Below are 15,898 nucleotides of genomic sequence, written 5' to 3' on the forward strand. Positions count from 1 at the left end.
ATTGTGATGACTAATAAATGCAATAATTAGACTACGATCTCTCTCACGGCCAGTAATCTTTGAAGACTCATCCAACAAATTCTGTTTCCACTGATTGTTCCCCCAAGCAATTTGTGTTAAAGGGGGCTCAGGCAGAGATACCTGGGAGGTGAGGGATTGAAGCTGGTAATATAGCATGAGGGTCTGTTGCTTTATCAGGCATACATGACCCCTTGGGTGAACTTAAAGTAGCTCTTTAGATATCAGCCATAGCATCCAAGCAAGGGCACTGCATTCTCATAACACCAAGATAAAAATAAATCTCACATTTTCCAGGGTTAGACACTAACAGTGCTAAACCTCAAAACATTACAACTGTGAAAAAATAATCCCATTCCACACAAAACTGCCTCAGAAATGTTATTTAAAATATTACTACTATGACTAACTAGCTAAACTAAATACAGAAAAAACACCAACCTCTCTTTGTGGGTGCATCTTGTACAGACAAGGTAATAAGTTTCTGATTGGCTGGCAAAATAGGTCGTTCAGACTCTGCTTGTTTCCTCTTCATCTCACGATTGAACTGTCGTCTCTCAGCCCAGGTTCTGAACTTTTTTACAGTTACTTGTTCAAAATCAAAACGTTTTTCAAGGTAGTGTCTAAAATCTTCAAGTTCTAGGAAAAATAACCAATCCTAGTTATTCTGTATGCTCCACCAAAAACTGCTACCTTCCCATTAATATGACAGTGACTAAGAGTGCAATCCTATGGATGTTTAGACAGAAAGAAATCTTACAATTCCAAACATGCCCCAGCCAGCATGGCTGCATGGAGTTGTAGGACATTTTTCTGTCTAAATGTGCATTGGATTGTGCCTTAAATGACGTTTGATATGCGAGCTGTATACGTTGTATGAAGATATGACTCATAGAAAGATTCTCCATGCCATAGTTTGGACAACAGAAAAAGCAGGGCTAACAGAGTTTCATTTCAGAATGTCTAGATGACCAAGTCCCAACAGTGCTACAATTCTATGATTCTACCAAGTATGACAAGAGTATTTGAAATTAACTTTTATTTCCCACACCCCATTTGTTAACATGTGCTTTTCACTGGAGGCTCAAACAAGAGCAGCAGCACAGAACAATCCCACCTAAATACTGTAAATCCAAATTATATTTAAAAAACCCAGGAAGAAGCAATATGTGGTGTCAGACTGAATGTGAAATGATGGAAATATGAAATACTGAACTAGGAATGTATGACAATTTTGTTTTTGCTCAAAAAACAGGCAACCGTGCCCTATTCAAAGCTCTGAATGCAAACTTGAGTCCACCGAAAATATCTGCAAATTGTCAAAAATGTGCTTGCGTTGGTCTCATTCCTGATTCCCAGTTCGATTTGCACAAATTTCCTTGGTAGACTGAACCAGCCCCGCTTCAGTCTATGGAGGAAATTTGCACAAATTCTGGGAGGGTCGCGCAACTCTCCCATTCATGCAACGCAAGCCATGATCACAAACACAAACAGGAATCAGGCACGAGATGAACGGCAAGATGATGTTCAGCGAATCCTGGCTATCTTGAATATCACTCGTTCGCCCATCCCTATACTGAACTGGCAGTCAGTGAAAAGTGTAGGGTATACCACCCAGGCAGCTCCTAGGTTTGGAGCCCTCCAACTTGTAATTGGTATGGTTTCTGCCACAAGGTAGCCTGGAAAGTGTAGTCAGATTCTGAGTACCCAAAACTTACTATTTTCAGCACTTACCTATTGACTCATCTTTGCACACTTCAACTTTGGCCTTAACTTGACCTAAGGCTCCTTGTGCTGCATCTCCCCCAGATGGATCTCTCTCATCTAAAGTCCCAGAATCAGCAGCAGTGGAGTCCGGCTCCTCTGTTTGGCAGTCCAATTCTAAAGACTTATCCATGAGTTTTATAGGTGATACTTCATCATTTGGGGTGATATCATTGCTTTGTTCCCTTTCTTCATTTTCCTTCATTTTTTTATAATGCAAACAAGGAATGCTACTCAAAGGAGGATCATGTTTCTGCAAATAAAAGTTCAAATATGAGAACAAGACTACAAAACCCAAATACAGTCACTTCCAATGGTGTTCAAAGTATGCTATACACCTGCCCTACCATTTACTAGCAATTCTGATAATTTTGTCTACTTCTGCTATTGTGAAAAACTTGATGGAAGATGTATGTGTAAAGCAAACATTAGACAATATGGTACATTATAAAGCCAGTTGGGTCTCTGACTCTACAGCATGGTGACCATGTCTTTTCTGTACTATCTGAAGCGAAGGGGTGTGTGTGTGTGTGTGTGTGTGTGTACACGTGCACATGCAGATAAACAAATGGGAAATGATATCCTGATACTTCCAAGGTGCAAGTGGGCCTGACTGATGCACATTCCTTCCAATATTTTCAATAATAAATATTACTTGTTAATGTTCAGTTACTCAATTATAACTACAGCCATGTAAATGTGAGTGCAATCCACATAAACGTGAACGCAATCCATAAAGCACTGTGACTGCAATACTCCTACAAAACACCCATTTTAATGAATGGTTATGCAGCAATAGTACTTGGTAGATTTCTATATTGTGAAAGATCAACTTGTTGATGGCCCACTACATTTTTCTTCCTTTTGAAGAAATTCCTTTCTAAGAATGTAATTCTTAAAAAGAGCGTAAAAAGAGCCCTGCTCGATCAGATCAAAGGTCAACCAAGCCCAGTGTCCTGCTTTCCACATTAACCCACCAGATGCATCCAAGAAGCTCACAAGCAGGGCTTGAATGCAACAGCCTGCCCAGGAACTGGTATTCAATGGCATACTACCTCTGAATATGGAGGATCCATATAGCTATCATGAATAATAGGTAATGATAAAACCATCCTCCATGAACAGAGAAATTGCTCAATCAATAACAAGGAAACATTAATAAATCTAATTTCAATACCAATCTGTCTGCATTTGTGAAGATATTTTAGAAAACTGAATTTTGTTTTGGGATACGGTGACTGTCTAACATATTTACACAAATGACAGTAAGACAGACCATGCTTTTTCCTAGCATCCCTATGGGATTTCCAGCATTTCCTAAGGGTGACAGATTTTGAGGACTTCGTATTTAACTTGGTTTACCAACCAACATTACAATCTATATACACGCATCTCCTAAATAAAATGAAACTAGATCTTTACACACACAAATTCAGCAACCCTACGTTAGCATTAGTTTTATTAATAATTGTAATAGCAAAACACAAAACAAAACCCTGCAGAAACATTTTAAATCTAATAACTTTAAATTTCCAAAATGATTGAAGTCTTCATACCCTTATGCTTCCAGTTCCCAAGAAATAAGGTCTGGACCAGGTAACAACTCTGGATTCTCTGTGCAAATATACAGGAATGCCTGAGTTATGGAATGTCATGATCCATCCATCAGGCAAAGGCTCTGTAGGAGGGCGGCCACGGCCTAAAAAGAGAGAGAAAGAAACTACTCACTGCACAAGCCTTCCAATCATCATTTAAAAGCTTGGTTTTAAATAGGTACAGACACCTCCTATGCCATGGTTAATAGAGTGTCATGAAGCAAAGACTCTGCAAATGATTTTTAAAGGACCTTGCTGCCATTCAAGCCATACAAATGCATAAAGACATACAACATTTTATAGAGAAGCTCAGATGGCATTTCCAGCCTCTATCCAAAGTCTGCAGACAATTTGCCTTCCATGGTGAAACTACTATGACTGTATTTTGAACCGCAAAAAGCACATGAAAGCAAAACTGATATTCAGTTTAAAACTATACATTTGTATTAATTTCAGCTTTCATCTTCCACAATATTGGTGGGACTCAAACTTCTTTGTTTTTCCCGAAGCTGCTTTGGCTCTCACGCAACATTCCATATCCCTAAATTTGATGAATAAAATATGTGATTGCCTTTCCTTTCAACAAAGGAGTAACTTACAACATAAAAAGTGAAAAATTATCTCACACTTAAAAAACAAACAATTCCTTTGTTTGATACTCAAAAAGAGAAACCCCAAATTTTTTATGTTGGACCTGGAACATTCTACATTCCTCCTATCAATATAGAGAAAGAAATCCAATGGAATAGATTTCATAGCTGCAACTCAAAAGAACTCAAAATAAACTGTCCAAATATTTTAAATTATCTTGATGTGCTCAGAATAAGTATCAACTTTCTAAGAAGAACCAACATTTAAGGACTACACTTTTCAGGTACAGTTGAAGGCATGTGTGTATATTAGTGTTTTCAGTCCAGTAGACCTAGGACTGTTAACACCATGTTAACCTCAAAGGCTGGGCTAGATACCTTTGCTCTCTTTCACTTTCACCTTACTGCTACAATTGTTTGCTGTAAAACTTATTCTCCTTGCTGATCATACATTCATGTGCTTCTTTTTGTACCTCTCCTTTCATTAGGAAGAGAAAATATAGTAAATGTCTTGGATCACTGTTCATCCCTGTTTTATCACTTGTGTGGCTTTCTTCAGCAGGAATGAAGACAATAAGTATTACAAATTATTCATTGCAAATGAAGCCATATGAGAATATTTGGAACTCAAGCTGTTCTCTGTAAAACAGTGTCTTAACTCTACATTCAGGCAAAGTATTTCATACTTCTTTCCACATCACAAGTTAACTTCATTTAGGCTACAATCCTACGTACAGTTATTTGACAACAAGTTCCATTTAACACAGCAGAACTTACTTCTGAGTATACTTGCAAAGGATTGGGTTGTTAGTTTTGAGAGCCACCAACTTGAGACAATAAGTTTGGGGTTTTTTTTACTCTATAGTTAAGTCCTCCTCATTAGAATAGTGACTGCAAATTCTTTCCTGCTTGTACAGCACTTTGCACACCTGTGTTCTGTAACAGCATGGCAATTACAGTACCCTTCATTGATTTCCAGTGACAGTGTAAAATATTTACCTTCACAAGCCTCATAACCAATGTCTACCTAAAATATCCTCCTTTCGTATTGTGAGGGGTTTTTTTAATTCAATAAAGGTCTATATAACCTGTGTGACTCTCTAAGCTCAACACTTCCTACCAGCAATGTTTGGTGGCCCACCAGACTTCACAAACATCCTGGTTTTGCTACTTGCTTGGGCCTGCAAAAACAGGGGTTCTATCAGACATGGCTAGTGGGCTGCTTTAGGACTTGGTAAGTCAAAGGCATAATCTATGAAAGTGCGTGCCTAAGGGTGCAATCCTATGCAAACAGGCGGCCGCCTCTGAACTCAGAGGCAACCGCCTATCCAATGCAGGGCAGGAGAAGCACGGAGGGGATCTCCTGCCCTATATTTTCAGCTAGACAGCCAATAACAGCTGCCTAGCTGCAGGAGGGCGGAGCGGGAGAGGGGGCTGCCGTACAACAGACAGGATGTGTCATACCTGCATTTCCGCCCTCCCCACCCCAGAACGCCCCATTTTGGCCGCTCTGCGCTCCCCTTGGGAGCACAGAGCACGGGGCTGTTCTGCACTGCCTGTGAGACAGCAGGAAGTGCGGGGGGAGGTCGGTTCTCCGGGAACTGACCTTGGAGCGTGGGCTCTGAGGTTGGTTCCCGGAAAACCAGATATCCTATGGCAGTCTAGCCATTGACTAGTGGCCATAGGATTGCTCCCTAAACTGACTAGTTTTTGTGGGTATTCAGACAGGTAATTGCAAACATGTCTATATATACCATTATAGATAATATGTAAAATAGCTTACTTTTAAGAACAGTTTTTATTTTGGTCATCATTGGCTGCACACTTGTTTCTCCATCAGACTGATGATCACTCTCCCCTCCGTATTTCTCATCAATTCTCCTTTTCTTGGGAACACAAAGACCTTCTTCCAGCAGAGCATCCACATCATTATCAAATTCATCCTGAAAAACATATTGTAAGATACCATGGCCCTATAGCTATTCTCCTCCCCAGACTACGCTGACACAGCAAGGCAAGAATTATTTGTACATATGTTTACAAATTCCTATCATCATCAGGCAACTAAAAATCAAAGTAGTATGCTTTCAAGGAGTGGTTACTAACTTAGGACTTTTTTGATATTCAGGAAGATGAATAAAGCCCACAGCCTACATACTGACACATAGTGTAACTCCTAATCCATTCTCAGCACTGTTTAAATGTGTATTTTGTATGGTTAAAGAGCGCTAAACATCCAGACTTTGTCAATCAAGGAAGCTTCCTTAATAGACGTTTTAGTTAACAAATCCTGCACAAGCTTTCCCCCCTTGAAATTAGAAATAGAATTTACTTACCTCATAAGAATAGTTTAAGGTTTCCTCATCTGCTTTGTCTCTCTGAACGATTGCTTTAGATGTAAACCCTCCTTCTTCATCTATTTCCATCAAATTGTCAGTAAAATCTTCTAAATCATCCAGAACTGCATACTCCACTCGCTTTTCCTGATCTACATCATTTTCATCCTCCTTTTTGTCATCATTTTCACCAGCTACACATGTAGCTTGACCATTACTACCCCCAGCAAGAGGACAAGCATGCATATCCCCATTGACATTATTAATACCTAAATCTGAATCTGTCTCATAATCTTGCTCAGCTCCAGTGTACAGAACTTTTCTGTCTTTACTTTTGCAGCTTTCTGTAAAGCTAACACTAATTTTTACATCTTTAAGCAACTTAAGATCAGGGGTGAACTTTCTAACTGAAGGCGCATGACGAGCAGTTCTTGGGCTTTGGTCACTATTAGGATCTACGATAAGACGACTTTTGTAGCATGAAGATCCCTTTGTGAGAAGCTGTGTTCTGCCGACAGTGTGCACGTCCCCAGCAGGGGTATCTGACTGTCCATCACCACCAGAGCCAACGTCCATTACCTCTGCGTCACTGGACGTTTGCAGGGGAGGTGGTGGAGGCTGTTCATTAGGCGGCAATGGTGGGGGACAAGAATGATTCTCCACATTCACTTCTGTTGCCGGCTCTTTTGGGAGGGGAGGTGCATTTTCATAATTCTCCATAATTAAAACTTACAAAAAAACAAGGCTTTAAATAAAAAAGGCAAATAAATCTATATTCCTAACATGCAGAAGTCCATCAAGACAGGATTTGTCATCCTCTATTCAATTTGCAACACTGATGATTCAATTAAGCTGACTACATTGTTCTTTTCATTAATGTAGACAGCTTTCAGAATCACTGTCTCAATTACTGGAAATCACAATGCATTCAGCTTAAATAGCTGGTGTCGAAGCAAAGAGCATCTTCTCTGGCTGCATGCAGGTGTCCTTTTCTTCTTTCAACCTATGAAGAAAAAAAATGCATTGTCACAGAGAAGCTTTAAATCTCTATTCTTTTATGATTATGAAGCACACAAAACTCAGTACACTACACAAAACTCAGAATGACATCCATTTTAACTATATATTGCTAAACAGAATCACAACCAGCAATATTTATGATTACCCAATGAACCTGATGAAGCAAAAAGTTTGTAAACAAGGTTGTGCAAAAATGCTTATTTTTCTTTAAGTCTAAGCAACAGATTGCTAAACAGACTGCAACACACTGTTATTAGCCCACCTGTTGTAGAAAGCTAATTCTGTCAAACAGAAAATATTGCTTTAGAAAGTCATTTACATTCTAAGTAAAACTTCCCCTTGCATAAGGGATATTTAGTTACCTATTAACTAAACTCAACAATTCTAAGCAGACAAGCAAGCACCCTAATGCCTCACGGATATTAGTTTTATTTAAAGAAAAATAAATCGGAAATCCGGAACCAATGTAAAGGAATTCAGTGACATTGGTACGATCCCAGTGCCTTATGCAAAGTTACACCACTGTGAGCAGTCACATTATCTTGCAGTCGCTTCACACAAGATTTCATACATGGACATCACTTCAGTGTAGGAAAATGCATGTTATTTCTTAGGCCCATTCCTGCTGTGCAACAGATGCACACACTTCTGCTGGGGGATAATTATGTATAATGGTTAAGAGCACAGGCTACACGAAAAATGAGCCAGAAATCAAATCAACACCCACTGCATAGCCTGGAGTAAGCCTCAGCTTACCATATGTAAAGTGCCGAGGCTTACAACAGTGGCTAGCTTAACAGGTTCTAGTAGGGATAACTTAAAATTATGTGTAATGCTATATAATTTCACCTTCCCATTATAAAAACCTAAAAGGGAGCTTACAAACCAATAAAATATTACTTCTGCTCTATTTACACACTCTCAATCTGGGCTTTTTGTACTATGTACAGCAAAACAGACATGTGTGTCACATGTAACAATATACATGTGAAGTACAGCAATTTGCCCAAGTACTGCAGTGATCATGGAGCGACAGATAGGAATTTCTTACCTGTTGCTAACTGATCTCTCCAAGTCCCTCTATGTAAACCCAAACAGAAGGTTTTAAGTCCTCCAACCAAAAAGGAATAGAGGAATTACTCCCCCTCATCCATGCCCCTAAACCCAGATGGATGAATCTGCTCAAGTCAAAACTTTACCAAGAAGAATATATGTCCTCCTCAAATATTTCAAGAGAATCAAAAGCTTCCACACACAGTATTTCTAAACAACATCCTCCTCCCCACAAGAGAAGCAGCTTCAGCACAACCCACTCTCCCCGTTGCTCCTCCGAAGGACAAATGGATTGGAAAAGATGGGAGTCAGGGTAGATACAAGAGTTTCATTCCCTCAATTTGGAAGGAGGAGGTATTTGGAAGGAGGAGGAAGGATGGATAAGCACAGATGGATGACAGTCTAGAAGAGCACTTCCATTTCTGCACTAACAAACTAGGAATATTGGAGAGCTTTCCTGTTTGGCTAAATTGGAAGCAAGCTCCTAGTTGCTTAAGTTAGAAAGGAACAATAATGTTTTGATGAGAGTCCCAAAAAGGAGAAATGTCCATCTAAGTCAGGCGTAGGCAATCTGGTACCCTCCAGATGTTTTAACTATAGCTCACATAATCCCTGATCATACTGCCAGGGTTTATAAGGGTTATAGTCCAAAACATCTGGAGGGCAGTAGGTCACCTACCCAGTGATGCAGAACAGAACATTTTTAGAAATGGAATTATTTCCAGTGCTTTATTTTTTCGTGAAAAACTTTCTATTTCATGAGTTCATTAGTAACAATGAATTGATACACCAATTGCAAATACAATAATATACAATTGTGGCAGTTGCAAAGCTGTAATTAATACTTTTCAGGTGATTATCCCTAACAAAGATGTGAAAGAACACCTATATTTCATTGAAATCTCAGTGTGAAATCCAACTAATAAGTAGGGTCAGTGAAACTGAAGATGTGTCAACAGCCTCAGTGGAAGAGAGTTGGAACTCTGATGAAATAGATGAGTAGTTGTCAGCATATCATACAGAGTCTTTGGTTGATAAAATTTATTAATGCATCAACTGTTTTCAGTACCTTTGTTTTTTAAATTTTAACAATGTAAGGGAAGTACATGCTATTGTCTTTAAATTTTTACAAGTATTCCAATAAAACTTTCTACATAATATAACATTTAAATCACATTAAGTTGTGCTTTAATTTTTTTCTTGTAATATTTCACGTTAAATACTTACGGTGTATTGGGACAAAATGTTAACATGGGGTACTTTGTTTAGCTTCTTTATTAAATACAAGTGAAATAAACATGCTAAATTAGATTACTTCCTAGGGCATCAGAACATTTTCCGATACAAATACCTTATGCAAATTTGCATAGGTTTTTTTCTGGAAATTTTTCCAGTTCAAAATTTGGAATTGGAAAATGCACAACACCATGCCTACCCCTGATCTAAGCTATTGTTCGGACGGGGTGGGTGGGGGATAAATATACCACAATGACACTTTTTATGAATTATGCTATTTGTTCCAGAATTTGCAGAAGAGACAGATTAAGAGGAGCAATACTAAATATTATGATTATTCCTGGAAACACTAGGGCATTATTTTCTGCAGCAAACATGTAGAGTGCTGAACTTTTTTAAATTCTTGAATATGCATTTCTAAGTAACTGTGTATAATAGTCTGGGAAGCCTGGGCCAATTAGATTTCACAGACATAAATACAGGCATGTTTTTACTCCACACTTGTCTGTTGAGGAGATCCCCCCTGTAACACCAATGTTTCCTGCAGGAATTATAACATGTAGCTCTGCCTACATGGTTTTCCAACCAAATGAGTGTCAAAGATGTCTAACCTGAGATGTTTAAACAACCCCTCCTTTCACATTTAAGTATTTTGGGTAACAAGAAGAGAGCTTACAAACTATGCCAGGTTAACACACAATTACCATTCCATCCTAAATGTATTTATCCACAACTGGGAAGCAAGTCTGATTTCTGTGCAATTATTCCAAATTAAGTGTGTTTAGGCTCACAGCCATAGTTAACTAATTGGAAGGTGTTGTGCTATTTCAATATAACATTCTCTCCACTACCCTTCACCCCCAATTAAACTGGCCTTGCTTAGCATGAAAATGTGATTTTTTCATGTTATAGTATGAATAAAACTAAAAAGAATCCATGATTAACAAGCAGCCAGACTCACTGCTCAAGCTTCCTTGATGACATAGCAGTAAGCACAAGGAAGCTAGTTAACAGCTTTTGTAGGATAGTAGCTTCTTGTCGTTATCTCCGAAGTTGAATTAAGGCTTTTGAGACTCACACAAAATTTAGGCATAACATTCATATTTTGACTACTCATCATCACCCCAAACCCATTTCTAGAAAAAGAGCTCCTAGACTTTGTAATTTCATTAGAAGCACAATAACAGAACAAATAATTTCAAGGCTTTACCAACTGGGGCACTGCTTAGACAATTGACAGGTTGGATGCTCAAATATCCCGATAGGGTTTTTCATCCTCCACCCAGCCAGTCCCTAATTTGCTCCTGAATGAGCAGGAACAGCTTTCACCCTTATAAAAGTCACTGACATTAAGTTGAAAGAGGGAAAGGACTACCTGAACACCAATGGACTGGAGCTGAGTTGAAAGGTCTCTCTGTTCCTGAATCACTGGGGCCTAATAGATACTACCAGGAAGAACATGGTACATGCTACACACTCTCTCAGTCCAATAACTTTAGCCATACGGTTCTTACATTAGAAACATAAGCAACATAGGCTACAGCAAAGCTAGTATTCCAGCCCACAACAGCTCCCAAAAATGTTAAATGGGACACCTGCACTATTCCACAAGGGTTACATTTAAAACTGACCACCTATGGATTCCATATTTCCTCAGCTGAGATACTTTATAGACACTACTGTAACAGGAAAGATAGATCTCAACTCAGGGGAACTGATGCAACCTACATTCCAACATTTACTCCTGGATGAAAAGATCCCAGGGTTGAAGAGAAGAACTAAATAAAAACACGGCAAAATCACTCAAGGCAAGGACTAGTTAGGCATCTCTGCTTGGGACAAGGAACTGGATTCTGCCAGTCACTACATCATTAAAAATGATATTAATGCTGACTGCCATATTTGGGTGCAAGGACCAGCAGCAGAGAAGCTGGCACATAGGCCTGTAACATCTACAGAGAACGCCCTTCACTGTGTACTGTCATTTGGACAAGCGCATCTACAAAACAGGGCCTTCTCTGTGATGGTGCCTCAACTTTGGAATGTTGACTCCCTATTATTTTCAGTGCCAAATTAAAATGTTCTTGTTTGTCCAGGCATTTTGAGGAGAATTTTGAAGTTTTAAGATCCAATTCAATGTACAATATCAGGTTGTTTGTTTTGAGGTTTTATGGTTTTTATGCCTCCATAAAATATATTATACATTTCTATGGTAATATATTTTTTAATCATTTTATGTACAGTATCTTTGGTGATGATGGAGCGGTGTAGAAACTTTAAAAATAATAAAACAGAACTTTTGATTGTCTGAAGGTGACACAGGCTAGAATAAGAGGTTTTTCCAGACAGATGCTTTCTCTCAAATTCTTATTTCCCAGTATTGGAGAAGAGCTAGGTAACATTAACTTTTTGAAAAAATCCCCCAGATTTTATTCTTAGGGTTATACTACTACTGTTGATTAAGAAGTATTCTAGAGAAACACAAATTAAAACCCGCACTATTAGTAGAGCGATCATTAAAACCTACTGCTGTTTTTCACCAGAGTTAGAAGGACACCCCTGGTCATGGATGTACTGTGCCATCTCTGTACCCCCATGGCTGGCAAGGGCTTGTAGTTCAGTGACAGCCAGGAAACCCCTAGTTTAACTCTCACCTCAGCCATGAAGTTACCTGGTAGCCTTAGGCTAGCCATTAGCTCTTCCCCCATCTGGAATATTAAGATAACACCATTCCTACCACGCAAAGCTGCTGCAAAGGTTACTGAGAAGCAGAGAGCTTTGAATGCTCAAAAATGCACTGTTATAAATACCAAGTATTTATTATTGTGAATTATGTTGAATCCTTATGTGGCATTAGCGTGCTAGGTGCTGTACACCATACAGTAATGACAATCTGGGCCCAGTCATACACTAAGAACATAAGAGCCATGCTGGATCAGACCAAGGGTCCATCTAGTCTAGCATTCTGTTCCCACAATGGCCAACCAGCTGTCGACCAGGAGCAAGACACAATTGCAACAGCATCCTCCCACCCGTGTTCCCCAGCAACTGGTGTACATAGGCTCACTGCCTCTGGTACTGGAGGTAGCACATAGCCATCAGGACTAGTAGCCATTGATAGCCTTCTCCTCCAGGAATTTGTCTAACCCCCTTTTAAAGCCATCCAAATTGGTGGCCATCACTACATCCTGCGGCAGCAAATTCCATAGTTTAACTACACGCTGTGAAGAAGTCCTTCCTTTTTTCTGTCCTGAATCTCCCCCCCAATCAGCTTCATGAGATGACCCCAGGTTCTAGTATTTTTAGAGAGGGAGAAAAATGTGATGCAGAATCCATAGAATCACTACTGTGATGCTGGGTCACATCTGACCTACGTCAACATTGTCATTACCATGCCAATCCACATTTTAGGGACTGGCCACATATGTTGAATGCAAGCAAAGTTCTAGGATTAGCATTTAAAAAAAATGGTCCTACACCTGTACCTTCCAAAACACAACACTAGTACCCTAGTGGTATTACTGAAAAGCTAGGAAACTTGAGAAACAATTATTTCCACTTCAAAACACAAGAAATCTTTGAGTCACAGCAGAGATGGCCCAGTCTACAAGAACTCTAAGTACAAAGCTTGGCTGGGGACTAGATCAACACTAAACACTCCCCTAAAGGTGCTGGGGCTAGTTAGTCTCAGAATGAGGCGCACACAACTCCTTTCCAATAATAGCAGGATAGGCTGTGAGAAGAAAAACAAGCTCCTCGCCATGTTCCTGGGAGAAATTAACACTTTAGGAGGATGGCTGGCTCTTCATCAACATCCAAAAGAAGATGGCTGATGATGGAACTGTACTTTTGGGGGCATTATTTTTATCTTATTATATTGTAAGCCACCTTGGGTACTCTTTAATGAGTGGAACAGCTAGATATAAATTAAGCAAGTAAACAAATGGACTGATTGTGGCATTTCTTTTAGTTAAATTCTGTACTGTGAGGCATATGTTTTCATGGACTAGAGACCACTTTGTCAAATGCATAACGATGCTCATTTGAGAACTCTGAAGATCAGATGCATTTGACCAAGTGGGGTGTAGCCAAGGAAAACCCATGTTCCAATACATCCGCAAATCTTTTGACCTGCCATAAGACTTTTGTGCATGTCTGTCTGACTGCAAAAGGTCCCACAGGGTTGACTGTATCACTCTGTTACTAAAAAAGAAAAATAAACTGGAAGAATTCAACCTGGTACCTTCTGCACGCCCGACAAGTGGTATATCACTGAACTACCACCTAAAAATGAAGAGAGAGGCAGAGAAGCACCCGTCATTTTCACCAGCGCAGCCCTCTTTTTAGAGAAAGAAAAAACTTGGCACCAATTATCTTATTACGGGGGGGGGGGGTGCGCAGCAGCGGAGTGGGTTCGACCCCTAACCTTTTATGACAACCCCGTAGCCCTTGTTTTTAGGAAGCTAAGAGTGTGCGTCATGATCTAGCTATAATCGGAGGGAGCCCAGGGGTGGGAAGTGTTCCAAGGCTCCCTAATACTCCCCCCGCCCCCAAACACACAAATAACTCATATCAGCATACAGAAAAAAGCGGGGGGGGGGAAAGAGAAGAGAGGCCCAACTCGGCCTCATTAGAAACCCTCCAGGATGATCCGCGACAAGGTTTGCCCACCGAGAAGGAAGCAGCCCCCTCCTCCCCAAGGCAGAGAGTGAGGAAAAGAAGGCTAAGGGAGGGGGTGACGAAGGGAAATCCCCCCCCCTCCGCCTCTTATCGCCCAGAAGCGGCGCGGGGCCTGGACCGAGTGGGCTCTCGCGCGTCACGACCGTCAAGGAAGGCGGAGCTGAGGCGGCCAGGCCGCGCCAGGCCCCGTTTCTTCGCCGCGCCCTGCCGGAGCCCACAGGCCCGGCACCCACCTGGGCCATGCCCGGAGTGTCCCTGTCGCTCCTCTCCCTCGAGGGCTCGCTTTTCGTTTTCTCCTCGCCCCACCGCCACCAAAGCGGGGTAGGGGGGAGAAACCGAGGCGGGGGAGCTCCTTCTTCTTCTTCTCCGTCGCGGAAGCCCTTTTTTCGCCCCGCTCTCCCCACCCCCTCAGAGAAGCCGCCTTCTCACTGCCGCCTTGCCGCCGCCATCTTTAAACGGCTCTGGTTCCCAAAGGGGGCTCCTTCGCTGGGACTTCTCCCAACCAATCGCCGTCGAGGATCAGGCGCGTTCCGGCTCCCGCTTTTTTTGCTCATTGGCTGAAGGCCGGATCAGCCGGCTCGTCTGCGCGCCGCCGCCAATAGAAGAAGAGGCTGGGTTGCGGGAAATGTCCAATTGGAGGAGAGGGGAGGGGTCAAAGAGGCGGTTAGGGAAAAGGAGGCGGAATAAACGGGAGATGGGCTGAGGCGGTGAGCGTCTGTCTGGTGTTTGCCGCCTTTACGTCATCAACATTGTTTTTATTATTAATAATTATTATTACTACTTATGTACTGCTTTTCTGCCAGTCAGCGCCCCTCTAATGGCCTACTGTCAACAAAATACAAAAAGAACACACACACACACATAAAAATCAACAAAATTACATAGAGAGCCATAATAAAACAGCAGCCAGATAGTATAAAAATCAAAATAAGGAAACATTAAACAATAAGGTTCCCTACACAGGAATTATTTATTCATTACAAAGAACAATTTTATACCGCCCTGGGAGCCTTAACAGGGCCCCACCAAGGCAGTTAACAATAATTAACATCTGGCTACAATTCAAATTGGACAGCACTGGAAAGCGAGAATGAAAGTAAATAAAACAAGTCCAGAGTGGGGAATCTTTTTCAGCCAGGGGGGTCAAATTCCAATTTGGGAAAGGTAGGCGAGGGTCGCGTTCCTGTGGCGCTAAAGGCAAACTGGGTCGGACAGAAAAGTTTGAGCCAAAAATAAAAGTTGTCACTCAGAAACGCACAGCACCACTTGATACATGTCTACGGACAAATAAGCCTGGGTCCAAAAATAAAAGCATTATCAGTCTTAAACTGATGTTAATGAGGTTTAGTCATGACGGAGTGGGCTGAGGAAAGTTGAGGACTTGTTGGTCACCTCCAAGCCAAATGGGAGCTTCAGTAGAAGCAGGCACCCGCAGAAACTTCCGGAAATGTCCAGCGGGATGAAAGATATCCCGTAGCGACACAGAAACTGCTGAAGTGCTCCGCAGATTCCTGAAGGGCTCCGAAGCGCTTTGAAAATGGCCACATGGTTAATTCGAGTTCAGAGGAAGCTGAAAGTCATGAAGAAAGTACCTGTTTGGGTAAAA

The 15,898-nt window shown here is 41.0% G+C and overlaps 1 protein-coding gene across 1 annotated transcript in view; it reads right to left on the bottom strand.

Moving 5' to 3' along the window:
• The window catches only part of DGCR8 (DGCR8 microprocessor complex subunit), a 29,877-nt gene extending 15,115 nt beyond the window's left edge, over window positions 1-14,762 (bottom strand). The window contains exons 1-6 of the mRNA XM_084820474.1: window positions 14,526-14,762; window positions 6,304-7,306; window positions 5,751-5,910; window positions 3,339-3,481; window positions 1,753-2,035; window positions 460-657 (exon numbers count right to left, since the gene is read on the bottom strand). Of these exons, the coding sequence (XP_084676600.1) occupies window positions 460-657; window positions 1,753-2,035; window positions 3,339-3,481; window positions 5,751-5,910; window positions 6,304-7,023 (1,504 nt within the window). The 5' untranslated portion in view covers window positions 7,024-7,306; window positions 14,526-14,762. The remainder of the gene's footprint in view (window positions 1-459; window positions 658-1,752; window positions 2,036-3,338; window positions 3,482-5,750; window positions 5,911-6,303; window positions 7,307-14,525) is intronic.
• Between the last annotated feature and the right edge of the window lie 1,136 nt (window positions 14,763-15,898).

The sequence above is a fragment of the Heloderma suspectum genome, chromosome 13 (assembly GCF_057233095.1).
Source record: "Heloderma suspectum isolate Gila_16-S chromosome 13, 16-S_ref, whole genome shotgun sequence".
Taxonomy (NCBI): domain Eukaryota; kingdom Metazoa; phylum Chordata; class Lepidosauria; order Squamata; family Helodermatidae; genus Heloderma; species Heloderma suspectum.